The sequence below is a fragment of the Oncorhynchus nerka genome, linkage group LG18, assembly GCF_034236695.1.
Source record: "Oncorhynchus nerka isolate Pitt River linkage group LG18, Oner_Uvic_2.0, whole genome shotgun sequence".
NCBI classification, from domain to species: domain Eukaryota; kingdom Metazoa; phylum Chordata; class Actinopteri; order Salmoniformes; family Salmonidae; genus Oncorhynchus; species Oncorhynchus nerka.
In genome coordinates this window covers 61,808,504-61,831,107 of record NC_088413.1, presented here as the reverse complement: position 1 = coordinate 61,831,107, position 22,604 = coordinate 61,808,504, and the positions used below count along the sequence as shown (strand labels likewise).

The 22,604-nt window shown below is 42.9% G+C and overlaps 1 protein-coding gene across 1 annotated transcript; it reads right to left on the bottom strand.

Annotated features, from left to right (window-relative positions):
• Positions 1-2,390: 2,390 nt before the first annotated feature.
• Positions 2,391-18,995, bottom strand: LOC115146500 (cytosolic 5'-nucleotidase 1A-like). The gene is made up of 7 exons (XM_065003357.1): positions 18,901-18,995; positions 16,888-16,978; positions 12,720-12,887; positions 12,473-12,602; positions 5,032-5,154; positions 4,447-4,634; positions 2,391-4,251 (listed from the first exon to the last, which is right to left on the bottom strand). Exons 1-7 carry the CDS (start codon positions 18,993-18,995, stop codon positions 3,871-3,873), a joined length of 1,176 nt encoding a protein of 391 aa, XP_064859429.1. The 3' UTR covers positions 2,391-3,870.
• Between the last annotated feature and the right edge of the window lie 3,609 nt (positions 18,996-22,604).

The window sequence follows — 22,604 nt, the reverse complement described above, 5'->3', positions numbered from 1 at the left end:
TCACTAGCCACTTTAAACTACGCCACTTTGTTTACATACTCATCTCATATGTATATACTGTACTCGATACCATCTACTGCATCTTGCATATGCCGCTCTGTACCATCACTCATTCATATATCTTTATGTACATATTCTTAATCCCTTTACACTTGTGTGTATAAGGTAGTAGTTTTGGAATTGTTTGCTAGATTACTCGTTGGTTATTACTGCATTGTCGGAACTAGAAGCACAAGCATTACGCTACACTCGCATTAACATCTGCTAACCATGTGTATGTGACAAATAAAATTTGATTTGATTTGTATAGTTAAAGTGACTATGCATATATGATAAACAAAGAGTAGCAGCAGCGTAAAAAGAGGGTTTGGAAGGCACACAATGCAAATAGTCCTAATAGCCATTTGGTTACCTGTTCAGGAGTCTTATGGCTTGGGGGTAAAAACTGTTGAGAAGCCTTTATGTCCTAGACTTGGCACTCCGGTACCGCTTGCCATGTGGTAGTAGAGAGAACAGTTTATGACTGAGGTGGCTGGTGTCTTTGATCATTTCTAGGGCCTTCCTCTGACACCGCCTGGTGTAGAGGTCCTGGATGGAAGGGAGCTTAGCCCCAGTGATGTACTGGGCCGTACGCACTACCCTCTGTAGTGCCTTGCGGTCAGAGGCCTAGCAATTCCCGTACCAGGCAGTGATGCTCTCGATGTTGCAGCTGTAGAACCTTTTGAGGATCTCAGGACCCATGCCACATCTTTTTAGTTTACTGAGGGGGAATAGGCTTTGTCGTGCCCTCTTCACAACAGTCTTGGTGTGTTTGGACCATTCTAGTTTGTTGTTGATGTGGACACCAAGGAATTTGAAGCTCTCAACCTGCTCCACTACAGCCCCGTCGATGAGAATGGGGGCGTACTCGGTCCTCCTTTTCCTGTAGTCCACAATAATCTCCTTAGTCTTGGTTACGTGGAGGGATAGGTTGTTGTTCTGGCACCACCCGGCCAGGTCTCTGACTTCCTCCCTATAGGCTGTCTCGTCGTTGTCGGTGATCAGGCCTACCAATGTTGTGTCATCTGCAAACTTAATGATGGTGTTGGAGTAATGCCTGGCCATGCAGTCGTGGGTGAATAGGGAGTACAGGAGGGGACTGAGCACGCAACCCTTAGGAGCTCCAGTATTGAGGATCAGCGTGGCAGATGTGTTGCTACCTACCCTCACCACCTGGGGGTGGCCCATCAGGAAGTCCAGGATCCAGTTGCAGAGGGAGGTGTTTAGTCCCAGGATCCTTGGCTTAGTGATGAGCTTGGAGAGCACTATGGTGTTGAACACTGAGCTGTAGTCAATGATTAGCATTCTCACATAGGTGTTCCTTTTGTCCAGGTCTGAAAGGGCAGTGTGGAGTGCAATAGAGATTGCATCATTTGTGGATCTGTTGGGGAGGTATGCAAATTGGAGTGGGTCTAGGGTTTCTGGGATAATGGTGCTGATGTGAGCCATGACCAGCATTTCAAAGCATTTCATGGCTACAGACGTGAGTGCTACGGGTCTGTAGTCATTTAGGCAGGTTACCTTAGTGTTCTTAGGCACAGGGACTATGGTGGTCTGCTTGAAACATGCTGGTATTACAGACTCAGACAGGGAGAGGTTGAAAATGTCAGTGAAGACACTTGCCAGTTGGTCAGCGCATATTCAGAGTACACGTTCTGGTAATACATCTGGCTCTGCGGCCTTGCGAAATTGGACCTGTTTAAAGGTCTTACTGAGGAGAGCATGATCACACAGTCGTCCGGAACAGCTGATGCTCTCATGCAGGTCACCAAAATGTCCCTTATGGCTATACATGACTGGCCCTACCAGTAGTAGTTCATGGCTACAGACTGCAGTTTTTCTTGATGTGACTAAATGAAGCTGTACTGCATGTTTGGGTTACTTGCCTCGAAGCGAGCACAGAAGTTATTTAGCTCGTCTAGTAGGCTTGTGTCACTGGGAAGCTTGTCTGGTAGGCTTGTGTCACTGGGCAGCTCTCGTCTGTGCCTCCCTTTGTAGTCTGTAATAGTTTGCAAACCCTGCCACATCCGACGAGCGTCGAAGCCAGTGTAGTACTATTCGATCTTAGTCCTTTATTGACGCTTTGCCTGTTTGATGGTTCATCAGAGGGCATAGCGGGATTTCTTATAAGCTACTGGGTTAGAGTCCCGCTCCTTGAAAGCGGCCGCTCTACCCTTTAGCTCAGTGCGAATATTGCCTGTAATTCATGGCTTCTGGTTGGGGTATGTACATAGCACTGTGGGGACGATGTCCTCGATGCACTTATTGATAAAGCCAGTTACTCGTGTGGTGTACTCCTCAATGCCATCAGAAGAGGCCCGGAACATATAGAGTGACCAATAGTTACTGTATTATGATTTTTTAGTGTTTTATTTACTCAACAAGTAATGCCCCTTATGGCTATACATGACTGGCCCTACCAGTAGTAGTTCATGGCTACAGACTGTAGTTTTTCTTGATGTGACTAAATGAAGCTGTACTGATAGCCACAACCATACAAACCACAAGTATCATAACACAGGATATGGGATGATTGAATGGAATAAATGTCAATAAACAAATATAAAAGCCATTAAATTTACACATTATGCCATCATCTCCACACAGAAGCCATGTTTTTACAGAATGGCTCAGTGCCCATGTTTATAAAGTGAGAGGAGGTTGTCCATTTTTGCACTTTAGGTTAACATTGCATAGGCTGCGTTTAGACAGGGTATCCAGGATTCTTAGGACCTCCCTACACCATTTAAATGGACATTTAGAATGGTTACGGTTAGGGGTTAGGCTAGGGACGTCCAAAGGAGCTAGGATTGCACTAAATGTTTACACAAGCTGCCCAGTTCTGATCTTTTTTATCACTAATTGGTCTTCAGCTCTGAAAAATATCTAATATCTTGGTCAAAAGACCAATTATTGGAAATAGATCAGAATTGGGTTGTCTTTGTAAACGCAGCCATACAGCACATATAGTAACTTGCATGAGGAGCAAACAAAAGTACACCAAAGGTACTAAATAAAAGTTTCCTAGATTAGAAACAAAATAATAGAACAAACAATGACGTCAATAACATGCAATACATATTCCGTAAACATGTTTTCAACCTAAGATAAATGTGATATGCTGAAATGATACAGGTACAGTCTACTGTAGGTTTATAAACACCCCTCCCCCTCAATGTTACAAATACTGTATTGCCAAATATCTGTATAGACTGAGATAATGCATTTATACATTTTGGGATTCTGGAGTTTCATCATGATGTTGCTACAATTCACAGATTTGTAAACTCCACAACTATTGTAGAGTCTATATTTGGGTGGATTTTTGGATGTAAATGATGGCTTCCGGAACGTTAATGCTATGGTAAAGTTCCAATGGAGCTGGTTCCATCTAAATATTCAATCATTTCTGGGTAACAATTAAGTACCTTACGGTGATTGTATTATTACATTATTGCAGGACTGGCGATAGACCTTGCAATTGTGTGCAGATTCTATTTGAGGAATTGCTGTAAAATTATATTTTTCCTGGTCTGACAGAGTTAATTAGATACAATTCCAGTTATTTTACCTTGGTAGGTCAAGATCTGGATATGTATGTACAGCACTTTTTGGGCATACGGTATTTGACGTTTTGTTTTACATCTACTGGCACTGTCTCTTGTGATGACACATGACACGGGTGAAAATGGCATGCCCCCCCTCTATGCTTCTCCCATTGTCATGTGATTCTCTCCCCAGATAACTGAGGGCACTGAAAAGGATTGTCTCGTTCAAATACACAATGCTGTTTTATTGTCCCTTGGGTTGGGGAAGAGAGTGAAATCCAGACTACTTGGTGGCAGCGCTAAAGTCTTTAGTGTTCTCCTTAGCAGGCTTCTGCTGGGGCAGTTTCTGAGCCACACCATATGGCACATGAGCTGCCACGGTCCCCAGCTGCGAAGCTCCCTCCACATGGAACAACTGATCGTCAAAGAATATGTGAGGCCGGATCTTCTCCAGCATTGGCCCCTTAGGGGCCCCAGCAAGGAAGAGGGCCTCGTCTGTCTCCAGGCCCCAGGATCGCAGTGTCTTCAGGGCCCGGGTGCCTGAGCTGGCTGCGCTGCGTGCCGTCACCAGGTAGGTACGGATGGGGCAGTCCAGACGCTGATCCTTGGCATAGAACTTCTTTTGCAGCTTCCCCAGAGACTCCAGGAACCCTTTCAGTGGTCCCTGAGAGGAAGAGAGAAGGAGAGAGAGGGAGTTGCTGCACGATGAGCCCAAACACTGAACATGTGTCACTTAAAATCGACAGAGACACCAAACCTCTTCTGCCCGCACTAGATTCCTTCATCCATATGAAGTACAGAGTTATATTGCTTTGTCTATTTACAAACTATTGTGTTATAGAATGATACGTGGACATACATGATCAAGAAGCGTGTTTTCGTGTGTCTTCTCATGCTCAAAGAACTTGTCCAGTCCGTGGGCCTTAAAGATGCGCTCTGACTCGTCAGAGAAGAGCACTGCGTCCCCATCGAAGGCCACCCGCAGCTGAGTCTCTGACACTTCTGTTCTCTTCTCTGGTGGATTAAACATGGTGGCTGCTGCGATCCCTGAGAGAGAGAGATAGAGAGACAGAGATAAAGGGAGAGAGAGTGAGAGAGACAGACAGTGGGAGATTACTCAGTATCACTTGATCAAGGTAAGCTTCTTTTGCTGTATTAAACAACTAGATAACTGTCTTACGTGTCCATCGATAAGACTGACAGTACATTCTTAGAGAAAAAGGTTATTCGGCTGTCCCCATAGGAGAACCCTATTTGGTTCCAGATATAACCCTTTTGGGTTTCATGTAGAACTCTGAGGAAAGGGTTCTACATGGAACCCAAAATGGTTCTATCTGGAACCAAAACAGGTTTTTCAAAAGGTTCTCCTATGGGAACAGCTGAAGAACCCTTTTAGGTTCTAGATAGAGTGTAACTAACAAGACTATGCTCTCTGTCCACTTACCCTCCTCCAGGGCCTCTCGGACCTTCATGGGGTCAGCAGACAGGTACAGGTTAGTGTGGTAAGCCTTCAGGTACCCAATGGGACTGTTCCCACCCGTCATACAGAAACGCTCAATGAAGAGCTCTGCAGAGGAAAGAGAGAAGGGCATAGAGTCAATGTGGACAGCAAGTGATGTGTTTTAGTTTCTCCCTTCTTAAACTCCGCTGTGGTATTGTGCTCCATCTGGTCCAAATCTTGTATAATTTATGAAGACCATGAATGGGGCTTTTATTTTCTTAATAGAAAATTACCTTCTAGTTTTTCACATGCAAGTACCAATTTTTGGTAGTGAGTCCATCAGTCCATCATGACAAAAAACAACAACAACAGATTAGGATAATTAGACTTTGTTTTACCTGAGCATAACCCAAAAACGAATCTGACTAAACTAAATTTTCATATTTCCAAGTCCTATTCTTGAAGATCAGGGAGTATTAAATGAATTGGAAAGACTGGAAATCTGACAGACTCCTTTTTTAAATATAAAGATATAGCCTAATCATATTATTATCTGTAGTGGAAAGCAATGGGTTAGAAGAAGCCTACTTAACCAACCCATAAAGTAAAGTGCAGCATCCATTTATGGCCAACTATGTCAACTGTAACATAGATTTATCCTGCAATAGATGTCATTCAATTGGTAATATTCATTATTGTCTTATTCTAATGCCTTTTAAAACATCTTAGTGATCCCTTTGCACGGCAATTTGACAACACCCAGTGAAATAGCAGTGCGCCAAATTCAAAAACAGAAATACTCATAATAATAATTCATGAATCATACAAGTGTTATACATTGGTTTAAAGATGAACTTCTTGTTAATCCAGCCACAGTGTCAGATTTCAAAAAGGCTTTACGGCGAAAGCAAACCATGCTATTATCTAAGGACAGCACCCCATCAAACAAACACATGAAAATCACATTTCAACCCACCAGGCGCGACACAAAAGTCAGAAATAACGATAGAATTCGTGCCTAACCTTTGAAGATCTTCTTCTGTTGGCACTCCAATATGTCCATTAAACATCACAAATGGTCCTTTTGTTTGATAAATTCTGTGGTAATATCTCCAAAATGTCAATTTATTTGGCGCGATAGATCCAGATAAACACCGGTTCCAACTCGCACAACATGACTACAAAGTAAACTTGATCCAAACATTTCAAACAACTTTCCTAATCCAACTTTAGATATGTTTAAACGTAAATAATCAATACAATTTAAGACGGGATGAACTGTGTTCAATACCGGACGAAAACAAAGTGGAGCGAGCTTTCAGGTCGCACGCCCCCAACCACAACAGTACACTAGACTCGACCCTCGTTCTGAACAGCCCTACTTCTTCATTTCTCAAAAGAAAAACATCAACCAATTTCTAAAGACTGTTGACATCTAGTGGAAGCGATAGGAACTGCAAGCAAGTTCCTTAGCAATCTAGATCCACATAGAAAACCCATTGAAAAGAGAGTGACCTCAAAAAAAAATCCTGGATGGTTTGTCCTCAGGGTTTCGCCTGTCAAATAAGTTCTGTTATACTCACAGACATAATTTTAACAGTTTTAGAAACTTTAGAGTGTTTCTACCAATTATATGCATATCCTAGCTTCTGGGCCTGAGTAGCAGGCAGTTTAGTTTGGGCACACTTTTCATCCGGACGTGAAAATAGTACCCCCTAGCCGTAAGAAGTTTTAAGCAGATTGATGTTTATTGGGATGAGTCTTATCCTTGAGGCAGAACTGTGCAATTTCTGATAGATGGGCCAGCTGCAAAGTCTCAATTTGCTATATTGTAAAAATGTATGAAAACATAAATGAGCTTTTTAGTCTTAATTCAAGGATAGGGTTAGGCATTAGGGTTAGCAGTGTGGTTAAGGTTAGGTTTAAAATCAGATTTTATGACCGTGTAGATGTGCCAGATACTAATCTGCGCCTCCTAAAGGGGAAGTAATCTAAAAGTCACTGAAAGTAATCAGATTTGGGTAATCCAAATCCATATACATTCTGGTAATCCAAAAGTTACGTTAGCAGGTAGCTAGTAACTGTAACAGATTACATTTAGAAAGTAACCTTGAAGTGTCACCAGCCACATCATCATGATGATGTATTTGGACAAAACCCAAACAGCTAAAGTTATTTTTGTGAAGTTTTAAGCAGACGTGTCTTCTGAGGGACACTGGCTCTTACAGTCTGTGTGGAAATGGGAATGATCAGCTGTGTGGAGCACCCAGAGCACCATCATCTGTTCAAGAGTAACGTGTTACAATGTTTGAAATGTTTGTATTTTATAGTTGTGTTTTTGGTGCAAAGCATACTTTTCCTGCTCTTTTAACATATTAAGCATGGCTCTGATAACATTGGATTGGCCAAACGTTTTGGAATCTAACTGAATTATGTGATGTCACAAATACGTCCAGAAATACCCCAGAGACTCTGAATGTGCTTGTTTCTAATTCAAGATCATTGATAAGCAAAGTGGATGCATTTGAACTGCTACTTCAATCAGTAAATGCAGACATGGGACGTGTCAGTGAAACATGGGTCCACGGAAATATCCCAGATTACTCTCTTTTTCATAGAAGAAATGACAGGTCCATATAAGGAATGAGAGGAGGTGGCGTATCTATGTATGTGAATCACAGTGTGCAGGAAAAGATAAGAACTGATCTGGAGAAAGAGGAGTTTGAGTGTGTGTTGCTTCAGCTTCGTCCTAAACGACTCCCCAGCTCAGTTTCAACTCTGGTAGTGGGAATACTCTAACATCCACCATGGGCAAATGAGAAAACACTTCAGCAGAACGCATGTCCTATCCTGAAATGGGTCTCATCCTGTGTGGGGACTTTAATCACCTGTCCATCAAGATGCTAACAAACTCCCATCCAGACATGAAACAAGTGGTCAAAGACAAGACCAGAGTGGACTCCATCCTAGATCTGATCATGAAGAATCATGAAGAATCACTACAACACCCCCACTGTACTTGCTCCCGTCGGATCCAGTGATCACAAATGTCTGCTGTTCTCCCCAAACACAACATCAGGAGGGAGAAGCGAGGTGCAGCGGGGAGAAATGATGTCTGGTAACCCAGAACAGACAGGAGGCCTTGGCACGATGTATGGCCAGTACTTACTGGTCTGCCAAATACGAGGTGGTGATCATCAATGCACAGGGGTAGACATTCAACTCCTGCATTCAAACTGCACTTGATGTATGCATGCCAATAAGAAAACAACAACACTGGACAAGCCCTGGATGACAAAAAAAAATAAAGGCTGCCATCAGTAAAAACAGATTTTCAACAGATGGAGGGGGAAAATATTGAAATGCAGAAAATACAGAAACACTGCAAATGCTTATCAAGGAAGCAAAGAAAAACTACTACAAAACTGAAATCCAGGACCTAAAGAAGAGAAACCCTAAGGAATGGTGGGACTTCATTAACAAAGGACTGGGATGAAAGAAAACATCAGGAGTGAGAATACAGGTTGAGGGAACTGAAGATGACGACGTGGCTGATGTTTTAAATGGCTTCTTTGCTGAGGCGTGGACAAGCACCACACGTCTTGCCATCTTCCCCCTGCACATACCTACAAGGCAGGTTGAGCTGTGCAGCATTGGCTAGATAAAGCAAGCTCTGACCAGATCAGCCCACGTACAGCGGGTGGGCCTGATGGCATTCCAGCCTGGCTACTAAAAGAGCATGCAGAAGATCTAGCCCCTGTCATCACACACATAGTTAACACCACCTACTGGCAGGGGGCTGTTCCTGCTGCCTGGGAAACTGACAATGTGTGTCCCCACACCTAAATTGTCAAACCCATGTCCAAAGAGTGACTGGAGGCGGATCTCTCTAACTTCATGCCTTGGAAAAATCCAGAAGAGCTTCATCATAAAAAAGTGCACAAATCAGTATGCCTATCTCATAAAGTCCAGCACTACTGCCACCCTTGAGAAAGCCACACACTCCTGGCTGGCAGCTACAGATTCCAGAAAACCAACAATGGTGAGGGTGTTAATAGCTGATATGTCCAAAGCCTTTGATTGAGTAGATCACGCAAAGCTCCTGCAACATCTGTCTGACATTGAACTGTATCCAAGGTTACTAGCCTGGCTCCACAGCTACACCACCCGAATAAGGCAGAGGGTGATGGCAAATGGCACATTTAGCCCTTAGTCAAAGGTCACCTCTGGTGTACCACAAGGGGGCATGGTTTCACCATATCCGTTTCTCCTTCAGATGTCCATCAAAAAAGTTGTCTTCAGTGACACTCTGGGCACTGGATATGCAGACGATGTAGGGCTGTCCTGAGCCATACCATTAACCAGCATCCAAGAGGACACTTCTAAGGGCTTGAAGGCAAAGCAGCTGGAAGAGTGGATCCCATCCAACAACATGCTCCTGAATGGGAAAAAGGCTGGAAATGTGGATATGTTTTTCTAGAGATCATCCACAACCTGCACCACTAATCATAGTAGGACAGAAAATACCAGTGGTAACAACAACCAAGTATCTTGGTTTTCATCTAGACTCTAACCTCAGTGACGCACATGTTTAGCAGTCAGTGAGGAAAGCCTCAAAACCCCTGCACTTTGACTGTTCTTGCCAGAAATGGCCTACCCACTGAAGATTTGGTCACAGTATACCCTACACTGGTTAGGCCTTGTCTGGGATACGGTGGAGTGCTGTTAGTTGGATGCAGTAAAAAGCAGCAGGCCCAACTAGACAGGGTACAGAGGAGGACCTTGAGGATCATCTCCAGGGGTGGAGCAGTCCAACCACAGCTCCCTTCACTGCAGAGCAGCGAGAGTAGGCTGCAGTGCACCTAGTGAAAGACAGTGCACACCATGCATTGAACAACATGCTCCCTCCAAAAATAGGTAACTGCACAAACAGGCTCCTGAGAAACACAAACAGGCTCCTGAGAAACAGCCACAAACTGTCCTGTATAACAGCCTGCACAAACCGCCTGTGAAACGCCACTCTACCTACTGCTATCAGACTGTATAATAACTCTAGTTCTTAAATGTTTTCCCCAAAAATTATTTTATTTTTACAATCACATTTTAACATTTCATGAAAAATGTCCGGTGATGTTTCAAGTGTTCTGTATTCTATTTATGTCACGTATTATGTATTTTAAATTAGTGTTTTGCCATTATTAGTAGGGATGCATGATATAGTCTGTAAGCATATCGGAATCGGCCGATATTAGCTAAAAATACCAACATCGGCATTGGCCCGATGTCTAGTTTAACGCAGATGTGCAAAACAGATGTCAAAGCTGCCGTGCATACCTATATAACGTAGGTAGATGTCGTGCATACCTATATAACGTAGGTAGATGTCGTGCATACCTATATAACGTAGGTAGATGTCGTGCATACCTATATAACGTAGGTAGATGTCGTGCATACCTATATAACGTAGGTAGATGACGTGCATACCTATATAACGTAGGTAGATGACGTGCATACCTATATAACGTAGGTAGATTACGTGCATACCTATATAACGTAGGTAGATGACGTGCATACCTATATAACGTAGGTAGATGACGTGCATACCTATATAATGTAGGTAGATGACGTACATACCTATATTACGTAGGTAGATGACGTGCATACCTATATAACGTAGGTAGATGACGTGCATACCTATATAACGTAGGTAGATGACGTGCATACCTATATAACATAGGTAGATGACGTAATGACGCCACAAAAAATACAGAGCTACACAGAACAAAAGCTGAGAATACTAAGCACACACTTCCAACAACTAAACAAGTTCAAGTTTAGCAATAATTTGAAAGAGTAAGAAAATTTCAGCGAAACAACTCAAAGGTGAAATCCATTAACGCCAAGATAATGTAATTTATTGCCCTTGACAATCAACTGTTCTCTGTCGAGGATTATGTTGGCTTTCGCCAACTGGTCGAGCACCTCAAGCTCCGGTACACACTACCAAGTAGGCACTATTTTTCAGATGTTGCCCAAAACAGTATTGTTGAAACACATATCCATGAGCTACTTGCTATGGGCGTCACTGCTATTAGCTTTATGACTGACATTTGGACCAGCGATGTCAGCCCCATGAGCATGCTGAGTCTGACAGCACAGTGGGACGATGAGGATTTCGTACTGAAGAAAACCGTACTGCAAGAAAGTGCTGGTTCTCATAACGCTGCTGCCATTTCAATGGCATTTGAGAACATGTTTGAAACTTGGAAACATGAACACTCCTAGCGCCATTCGAACAACTGACTCGAGAAATAAGATCATCAACTGCGTCTGCAGCAGACGTGATACCCTCTGTCATGGCATTGAAACGCCTGCTCAACAAAACTGCCCACACAGACCGTGGGGTTAAAACTTACAAAAGTACTCTACTAGAGGCTGTGAACAAGTGATTCGGTGGCATTCACTCTGAGCCTCGTTACTGTGTCACCAGCATGCTCGATGCTAGGTACAAGGACCGCTACTTCGATGCAGACAAGAAACAGGGTTTAGATGAAATGTTACAGACACAGCTGGACAAGATGGAAACGGACACAGTGACAGTGCGGACTGAGGAAGAAAGGCCACGGACAGACAGAGCTGAAACTTCACTGCTTGACATGTATGATGAAATCCTGGTTGAGACTGGACAAATTAACAATGAAACAGCACATAAAGTGAAATAAATAGGTTTTGATTATGTTTTACTGGTAATGGGGACATACGCAAATGACAACAAAATAACTTTTTGGTCAGCGTGTGTGTGTGTTTTTGATTAAACTCTTTAACTGTACTAGAATGCTTAAAAAATAATGTTTTATATCAGTTATCGGTATCGTTTTTCGGCCAAAAATGTCATACCGGTGCATCCCTAATTATTAGTCATGAAAATTCTGCACTTTTATCTGTGAGCAGGAATAAATCAAATCAAATGTATTTCTATAGCCCTTCGTACATCAGCTGATATCTCAAAGTGCTGTACAGAAACCCAGCCTAAAACCCCAAACAGCAAGCAATGCAGGTGTAGAAGCTTAAATCAACTGAAACTTCATTTTTTAATTTTACCTTTATTTAACTAGCAAGCCAGTTAAGAACAAATTCTTATTTTCAATGACGGCCTAGCAATAGTGGGTTAACTGCCTGTTCAGGGGCAGAACGACAGATTTGTACCTTGTCAGCTCAGGGGTTTGAACTTGCAACCTTCCGGTTACTAGTCCAACGCTCTAACCACTAGGCTGTGCACCAGAGCAGCCCTCATCTCCTGGTACCCTTAAGCCCAACCTACTATCAGGGCATAACAATGAATTTGAATGAAATATGTACTCATTCACAGCACAATGGCCAGGTTGTGTACATGTGTGCACATATTTATGGGTGTGTGTGTCTCTGTGTGTGATTAGGCACTCACGATGGTGGTTGATGGTGTTTATGAGTCGGAGACCGGCGTGTGCGTGGCTGTTGGTCATGAGCACAACGTCAAAGAGCTCCTCACTCTCAGGGTACAGCTCCCTCAGCCGAGTGTTCACTGCCTCCAGAGCCTGAGGTCATGTCAAACAGAAGCTCTCACCATACATCATTCACATTGACGAACATGGTCGGCAATGTCAAAGCTCTGAGTGTATTTCTGTCTGTCTGTGTGTCTTTATTTCCCTGACCTTAACGAAAGGAAAAGCAGGGCCGGGGGCGAAGGGCTCCATCTCATGCTCTATCTGGTACTTGAGGTAGTCCTCCATGCCTTTCTGTTCGTAGATTTGCTGCTCTTTATCCATGTTGAAGAGGACACGCGATGACACCGCAATGGTGATGGCATTCTGAGGCTTTGGCTGTTGGATGAGGGGACACAATGCTTAATACCTGAACACACGATACAACACACACATTAGCACACAAAAATACATAAATACAAGTAGGAAGGGCGATTCAACGCCAGGAAAGCGCAAAAATATTTTTGGTATCTCAGATTGTTCTGGCAATTCTCACATATAAACTTCATTGGGAGGAAGTATGTTTTGTATGCTTTTTTGTATATATGTCATACCCTTGTTAGAACCAAAGTATTGAGTTTATTCTTGTTAGAACCAAGCACTGAGTTTTTGTTATAATTAATTGGCATTATATTTAAAAGCGGATTGAATTGCTCCCGAATTGTAATGTGGTTAATGCATTTCTTTTGAAGAAATATTTATTTAATGTATAAGTGAATAGGTTGGTTTACTTTTAAGTTTGACCAATAAGGTTGGTTGTTAAGCTGTGGCCAATGGGAAAGTTGACCTGGTTATTGGGATGCCTGGGAAGAAAAGAGAGGCAGAGAGACATTGAGAAAAGGATGGACATCACATTATGACCGTTGGTGAAGAAAAATTAAACAGAAGATGATAAAAATAGAACAAAACCCATACCGAATTTTGATGGGAAATACCGATTTTATTTTATAAGAGAGTTGTTATAATTTTGTTAAGAAAGACTTAGTAAAGACTGAAGCTACCGTCTCATCGTGGAGGTATTGGACAGCCTTGAGGTTAGCCTAGCATCGTGTGAAACCGAGAGAGATTAACGAGTTCATGTTCCCATGGGATATCGGTTACTGCTAAAGAGTACTGTCTGCATTGATAGCTGTGCTTGCTGTGGATCTTTTGAGGGAATCTGCCAGGAACTGCCATACTACACTGAGGGAATATCTACGAGTCGTGAGTAACCACAACGGTGGGGTGCTTCGCGACTTTGTGTGTCGTCTTTTTTTTTTAGCTCCAACGCGCGCCAACGGGGTTAAGCAAGCTTGAAATCATTTGAACATGGGTTGTGCATGATTCATTGAGTTTTTTTTTTTTTTTTTGATGTGGTGCTTTGAAAATGTAATAATACAGATTTTGAACCTTATGTATGTTGCCTTGGTGGAGTCATTTCCTGTTTCAATTTAATGCATGGGAAAGTATATCCGTATACAATAACAAAAACCTTAATCATTCCATCTGAAGTTAATACCCTATTTGTCATCACCCTAGATAGTTTACAATAGGGATTCTTATTGGAGATGTCCTTCTCACCTAACATCCCATGCTGTTCAGATACTCTACTTAAGTTAATATCATGAGAGTCAAGTTCGAGCCTGGCGAGAAGGTTACATATCTAATCATGATGAAAGTGGCAATTTTAGGCACATTTTTAGACCAACACGTGCCTCCTGTAAGACCATATGATCCGTGAACCGTACATGATACAGAGAACATATTGGCGTCATTATACTCCTTTATAGTGTGCTCTAACATATGTCTAGATTCTGAAATACAATTTTTCTCAAATGTATAAATATCTCAAAAGTAACCTTGATTTTGTACATTTTTGTGACATTGTTTTAAACCAGGTATTCCCAAACTGGGGTGCGTACACCCTCAGGGGTACACACAATGCCGCCGGGGGTACACCAAAACAAAAATGTGATTCACATTTAGAAATGAAACATGACCATTTGAAAAATAAACCACAGGAGTTTTTTGAGCGAGAATAAAGACGACTTTCATGTAGTAAGACATGTAATAAAAGCAACAGATATCATTAATAAGAAGGGCCTAGAAATGGCTTACATGTATATGGTGAACTACCGAGTGGCTAGGACAGGCAAGCCCAATACTATTGTGGAGGAATTAATACAGAAAATACCCGAGCTCTGAAGCAAGCTTCCAGAAAGATGGAACGGAAATGGCGCCACACCAAACTGGAAGTCTTCCGACTAGCTTGGAAAGCTTGCTCGATCATCCTATTTTTCCAACTTAATTGAGGAAAATAAGAACAATCCAAAATGTCTTTTTGATACTGTCGCAAAGCTAACTAGAAAGCAGCATTTCCCAAGAGAGGATGGCTTTCACTTCAGCAGTGATAAATTCATTAACTTCTTTGAGGAAAAGATCATGATCATTAGAAAGCAAATTACGGACTCCTCTTTAAATCGGTGTATTCCTCCAAAGCTCAGTTGTCCTGAGTCTGCACAACTCTGCCAGGACCTAGCATCAGTACTATATCTCTTGACACAATGATGAAAACAATCATGGCCTCTAAACCTTCAAGCTGTATACTGGACCCTACACCAACTAAGCTACTGAAAGAGCTGCTTTCTGTGCTTGGCCCTCCTATGTTGAACATAATAAATGTTTCTCTATCCACCGGATGTGTACCAAACTCACTAAAAGTGGCAGTAATAAAGCCTCTCATGAAAAAGACAAACCTTGACCCAGAAAATATAAAATACTATCGGCCTATATCGAATGTCCCATTCCTCTCAAAACTTTTAGAAAAAGCTGTTGCGCAGCAACTCACTGCCTTCCTGAAGACAAACAATGTATACGAAATGCTTCAGTCTGGTTTTAGACCCCATCATAGCACTGAGACTGCACTTGTGAAGGTGGTAAATGACCTTTTAATGGCATCAGACCTAGGCTCTGCATCTGTCCCCGTGCTCCTAGACATTAGTGCTGCTTTTGATACCATCGATCACCAAATTATTTTGGAGAGATTGGAAACCCAAATTGGTCTACATGGTCAAGTTCTGGCCTGTTTTAGATCTGATCTGTCGGAAAGATATCAGTTTGTCTCTGTGGATGGCTTGTCCTCTGACAAATCAATTGTAAATGTCTGTGTTCCTCAAGGTTCTGTTTTAGGACCACTATTGTTTTCATCATATATTTTACCTCTTGGTGATGTCATTCGGAAACATAACGTTAACTTTAACTGCTATGCGGATGACACACAGCTGTACATTTCAATGAAACATGGTGAAGCCCCAAAATTGCCCTCGCTGGAAGCATGTGTTTCAGACATAAGGAAGTGGATGGCTGCAAGTTTTCTACTTTTAAACTCAGACAAGAGATGCTTGTTCTAGGTCCCAAGAAACAAAGAGATATTCTGTTGAATCTGACAATTAATCTTGATGGTTGCACAGTCGTCTCAAATACTCTGGACCCTGATCTCTGTTTTGACGAACATATCAAGACTGTTTCAATGACAGCTTTTTTATCTAGAAACTTTCTGTCCAAAAATGATGCAGAAGAATGAATCCATGCTTTTGTCACTTCTAGGTTAGACTACTGCAATGCTCTACTTTCCGGCTACCCGGATAAAGCACTAAATAAACTTCAGTTAGTGCTAAACACGGCTGCTAGAATTTTGACTAGAACCCCCAAAAAATATCATACACTGCTCAAAAAAATAAAGGGAACACTTAACAACACAATGTAACTCCAAGTCAATCACACTTCTGTGAAATCAAACTGTCCACTTAGGAAGCAACACTGATTGACAATACATTTCACATGCTGTTGTGCAAATGGAATAGACAACAGGTGGAAATTATAGGCAAATAGCAAGACACCCCCAATAAAGGAGTGGTTCTGCAGGTGATAACCACAGAGAACTTCTCAGTTCCTATGCTTCCTGGCTGATGTTTTGGTCACTTTTGAATGCTGACGGTGCTTTCACTCTAGTGGTAGCATGAGACGGAGTCTACAACCCACACAAGTGGCTAAGGTAGTGCAGCTCATCCAGGATGGCACATCAATGCGAGCTGTGGCAAGAAGGTTTGCTGTGTCTGTCAGCGTAGTGTCCAGAGCATGGAGGCGCTACCAGGAGACAGGACAGTACATCAGGAGACGTGGAGGAGGCCGTAGGAGGGCAACAACCCAGCAGCAGGACCGCTATCTCCGCCTTTGTGCAAGGAGGAACAGGAGGAGCACTGCCAGAGCCCTGCAAAATGACCTCCAGCAGGCCACAAATGTACATGTGTCTGCTCATTTGAAAGAAACAGACTCCATGAGGGTGGTATGAGGGCCTGACGTCCACAGGTGTGGGCTTACAGCCGAACACCGTGCAGGACGTTTGGCATTTGCCAGAGAACACCAAGATTGGCAAATTCGCCACTGGCACCCTGTGCTCTTCACAGATGAAAGCAGGTTCACACTGAGCACATGTGACAGACGTGACAGTCTGGAGACGCCGTGGAGAACGTTCTGCTGCCTGCAACATCCTCCAGCATGACCGGTTTGGCGGTAGGTCAGTCATGGTGTGGAGTGGCATTTCTTTGGGGGGCCGCACAGCCCTCCATGTGCTCGCCAGAGGTAGCCTGACTGCCATTAGGTACCGAGATGAGATCCTCAGACCCCTTGTGAGACCATATGCTGGTGCGGTTGGCCCTTGGTTCCTCCTAATGCAAGACAATGTTAGACCTCATGTGGCTGGAGTGTGTCAGCAGTTCCTACAAGAGGAAGGCATTGATGCTATGGACTGGCCCACCCGTTCCCCAGACCTGAATCCAATTGAGCACATCTGGGACATCATGTCTCGCTCCATCCACCAACGCCACGTTGCACCACAGACTGTCCAGGAGTTGGCGGATGCTTTAGTCCAGGTCTGGGAGGAGATCCCTCAGGAGACCATCCACCACCTCATCAGGAGCATGCCCAGGTGTTGTAGGGAGGTCATACAGGCACGTGGAGGCCACACACACTACTGAGCCTCATTTTGACTTGTTTTAAGGACATTACATCAAAGTTGGATCAGCCTGTAGTGTGGTTTTCCACTTTAATTTCGAGTGTGACTCCAAATTCAGACCTCCATGGGTTGATAAATTTGATTTCCATTGATCATTTTTGTGTGATTTTGTTGTCAGCACATTCAACTATGTAAAAAAAAAAAATGTATATGAATATTTCATTCATTCAGATCTAGGATGTGTTATTTTAGTGTTCCTTTTATTTTTTTGAGCAGTGTATTACTCCAGTGCTAGCCTCTCTACAGTGGCTTCCTGTTAAGGCAAGGGCTGATTTCAAGGTTTTACTGCTAACCTACAAAGCATTACATGGGCTTACTCCTACTTATCTTTCCGATTTGGTCCTGCCATACATACCGACACGTACGCTACGGTCACAAGAGGCAGGCCTCCTAACTGTCCCTAGAATTTCTAAGCAAACAGTTGGAGGCAGGCCTTTCTTCTATAGAGCTCAATTTCTATGGAATGGTCTGCCGACCAATGTGAGAGACTCAGACTCGGTCTCAACCTCAGACTCTGTCTCAAGTCTTTATTGAAGACTCATCTCTTCAGTAGGTCATATGATTGAGTGTAGTCTGGTCCAGGAGTGTGAAGGTGAACGGAAAGGCACTGGAAAGGCACTGGAGCAACGAACCGCCCTTGCTGTTGCTGCCTGGACGGTTCCCCTCTCTCCACTGGGATTCTCTGCCTCTAACCCTATTACAGGATCTGAGTCACTGGCTTACTGGTGCTCTTCCATGCCGTCCCTAGGAGGGGTGCGTCACTTGAATGGGTTGAGTCACTGACGTGATCTTCCTCTCTGGGTTGGCACCCTCCCTTGGGTTGTGCCGTGGCGGAGATCTTTGTGGGCTATACTCAGCCTTGTCTCAGGATGGTAAGTTGGTGGTTGAAGATATCCCTCTAGTGGTGTGGGGGCTGTGCTTTGGAAAAGTGGGTGGGGTTATATCCTGCCTGTTTGGCCCTGTCCAGATGTGTCGTCGGATGGGGCCACAGTGTCTCCCGACCCCTCCTGTCTCAGCCTCCAGTATTTATGCTGCAGTAGTTTATGTGTCGGGGGGCTAGGGTCAGTCTGTTATCTCTGGAGTATTTCTCCTGTCTTATCCGGTGTCCTGTGTGAATTTAAGTATGCTCTCTCTAATTCTCTCTCTCTTTGTTTCTTTCTTTCTCTCTCTCTGAGGACCTGAGCCCTTGGACCATGCCTCAGGACTACCTGGCCTGATGACTCCTTGCTGTCCCCAGTCCACCTGGCCGTGCTGCTTCTCCAGTTTCAACTGTTCTGCCTGCGGCTATGAAACACTTACCTGTTCACCGGACGTGCTACCTGTCTCAGACCTGCTGTTTTAAACTCTTTAGAGACAGCAGAAGCAGTAGAGATACTCTCAATGGCCACGTTCATTATGATTTTCTCAGAAATGGTTTGTGATTCAAATGTAAAAAGCATATCAAACATCCTTCCTCCCAATTAAGTTTCTATGCCAGAACAATCGGAGATACCAAAAATAGTTTTGGGCCTTCCTGGTGTGGAATCGCCCAGAAGCTCTGTGGATCAGTCCACTACAGTCGGAGACAGTGACTCTTTAGTAGTGATGATGGAGTTGGAGCGTAAATAGGTTAAGTGGCCCCCAGACAGGAACAGGGTACTGTGGCGCCAGACTGAGACAGAAGGTATACTGGTGTCCATAGTTCTACTTGTTTTATAGCTACAGTGTCAAAGTGAAATACTGTACACCAGCTGATTGAAAGGCATATCCTATGAGCAATATGGAACCTGTGAGGATAAACTAAGGGACATCCTTGGAATTAGGGGGAGGAAAAGTACTTGGCAGTCTAATCACATTTGTTTGCTTTGTCAATTGGCTTGCTCAGTTTCAATTGGATCATATTTTACAGCAAAGGAGATGCTCTGATTGAACCAACTATTTTTACGAAGATAGAACCTATTGTATTTGCATATCATGTAAGCGTATCTTAACCACTGGCTAAGGCTAGGGTAGTGGGCTGGAGAGAGCAATTTTATTTTAAACATAACTGCAGAAATCTAGCCTGGGTTCCAGTCTGTTATGGAGTTGACATTCAAAACAGTTGGGCTTTTCTGTGAATTTCAACAATTCAATATGCATCTGAATATTGTGCAAGGTCACTGATCAGCTGCTGAATATAAAATTGAATAATTCCATGACAACATCTGGAACCTCAATTTAGAATTACATTTTTAACAACAACATGAAATATTGAGATTTTAGCTAGGCAAACACTTGTATTTTGATGTTTAAATCAAAGCGTATACGTGTTGTGGTTGAAATTGCAGTTTGTATTAAGTGACATGACCAAGCAACTTTTGACAGATTGATTTGGCTTGACAATGGAGTAGGCAAAAGTCCAAACAGATCTGGGACCAGGCTAGCAGAAAACTGCCTTGAAGAGCACATTAACAAACTCATTACATGAGTAGGTTCCACTTTAAAATGCTGGTCGGTTGCGCCCCACGGGTTTCAGACTAGTCACAGTGAGAGAGCTGTGTGATAAGAGCTGAGGTGACCGTTTGACATGACTACCTTCCCACAGCCAGATTGATAACACACGAAGCAGAGCTGCCACTTGTTAACCCCTTGAGTACCTGTATGGGGTTCAAACCAGAGTATAATACCACATTTAAAGCTGCAATATCTAACTTTTTGTGCGACCAGACCAAATGCACATAGAAATGTGTGTTAGATATGTCATTCTCACTGAAAGCAAGACTAAATAAGCTGTGGATATGTTCTAGGCAAGCTACTTCTATGCTTCCCAGTTCTTAAGATTTTTTTTGTGTCTTTTACTTTCGGATTTTTACACCAGCTTCAAACAGCAGAATTATTTTTGGTTATGTAAAAGACATTTCCCAGCGGTTTAGATGATATAGTGATTATCTACACGATACTTGTTTATTTTGTCAGATACTGTACAAGTAAACTGAAAATGGAAGAACTATTAGATTTTTAGAAACCAGGAAATGGCAGAGCGATTTTTGCATAGTGCATCTTTAAATGGTTCTTGACTTTCTCTCTTCATTTAGTTGATTTGAATCAATTGTATGGATGTTTTGGAATGGCATCAGTTTAACCTCTTGATTCTAGCCATCCCGGATCCGGGATCGTGAATACAGCCTCAAGCTCATTACCATAACGCAACGTTAACTATTCATGAAAATCGCAAATGAAATGAAATAAATATGCTAGATCTCAAGCTTAGCCTTTTGTTAACAACACTGTCATCTCAGATTTTCAAAATATGCTTTTCAACCATAGCAAAACAAGCATTTGTGTAAGATTATTGATAGCTAGCGTAGCATTTAGCGTAGCATTCAGCATACAACATTTTCACAAAAACAAGAAAAGCATTCAAATAAAATCATTTACCTTTGAAGAACTTCAGATGTTTTCAATGAGGAGACTCAGTTAGATAGCAAATGTTCAGTTTGTCCAAAAATATTCTTTGTGTAGGAGAAATCGCTACGTTTTGTACATCACGTTTGGCTACCAAAAAAAAACGAAAATTCAGTCATCAAAACGCTGAACTTTTTTCCAAATTAACTCCATAATATCGACTGAAACATGGTAAACGTTGTTTAGAATCAATCCTCAAGGTGTTTTTCACATATCTCTTCGATGATATATCGTTCGTGGAAGTCTCCTCTCTCCCCTGAATCACATGGATGAATGCGTGCAGCTTGGAGATTACGCGCCAATTTTGACAAAGGACACCGGGCGGACACCTGGTAAATGTAGTCTCTTATGGCCAATCTTCCAATGATATGCCTACAAATACTTCACAATGCTGCAGACACCTTGGGCAAACGGGAGAAAGCGTAGACTCGTTCAGGGCACATTCACAGCCATATAAGGAGACAATGGAAAACAGCCTCAAAAATTCTGCTCATTTCCTGTTTGAAGTTTCATCTTGGTTTCGCCTGTAGCATCAGTTCTGTGGCACTCACAGATAATATCTTTGCAGTTTTGGAAACGTCAGAGTGTTTTCTTTCCAAAGCAGTCAATTATATGCATAGTCAAGCATCTTTTCATGACAAAATATCTTGTTTAAAATGGGAACGTTTTTTTATCCATAAATTAAAAGAGCACCCCCTATATCCAAGAAGTTAACATTCATGTGCTTTGTTTTATATATTAACGTCCCTTTTTCGGGACCCTGTCTTTCAAAGATAATTAGTAAAAATCCAAATAATTTCACAGATCTTCATTGTAAAGGGTTTAAACACTGTTTCCCATGCTGTTCAATGAAACGTAAACAATTAAGGAACATGCACCTGTGGAATGGTCATTAAGACACTAACAGCTTACAGACGGTAGGCAATTAAGGTCACAGTTATGAAAACTTAGGACACTAAAGACACCTTTCTACTGACTCTGAAAAACACCAAAAGAAAGAGGCCCAGGGTCCCTGCTCATCTGCGTGAACGTGCCTTAGGCATGCTGCAAGGGGGCATGAGAACTGCAGATGTGGCCAGGGCAATAAATTGCAATGTCCATACTGTGAGACACTTAAGATAGTGCTACAGGTAAACAGGACGGACAGCTGATCGTCCTCGCAGTGGCAGACCATGTTTAACAACACCTGCACAGGATCGGTACACCCAAACATCACACCTGTGGGACAGGTACAGGATGGCAACAACAACTGCTCGAGTTACACCAGGAACGCACAATCCCTCCATCAGTGCTCAGACTGTCCGCAATAGGCTGAGAGAGGCTGGACTGAGGGCTTGTAGGCCTGTTGTAAGGCAGGTCCTCACCAGACATCACCGGCAAAATGTTGCCTATAGGCACAAACCCACCGTCGCTGGACCAGACAGGACTGGCAAAAAGTGCTCTTCACTGACGAGTCGTGGTTTTGTCTCACCAGGGGTAATGATCGGATTCACGTTTATCACCGAAGGAATGAGCGTTCCACCGAGGCCTGCACTCTGGAGCGAGATCGATTTGGAGGTGGAGGAGGGTTATTCATTGTC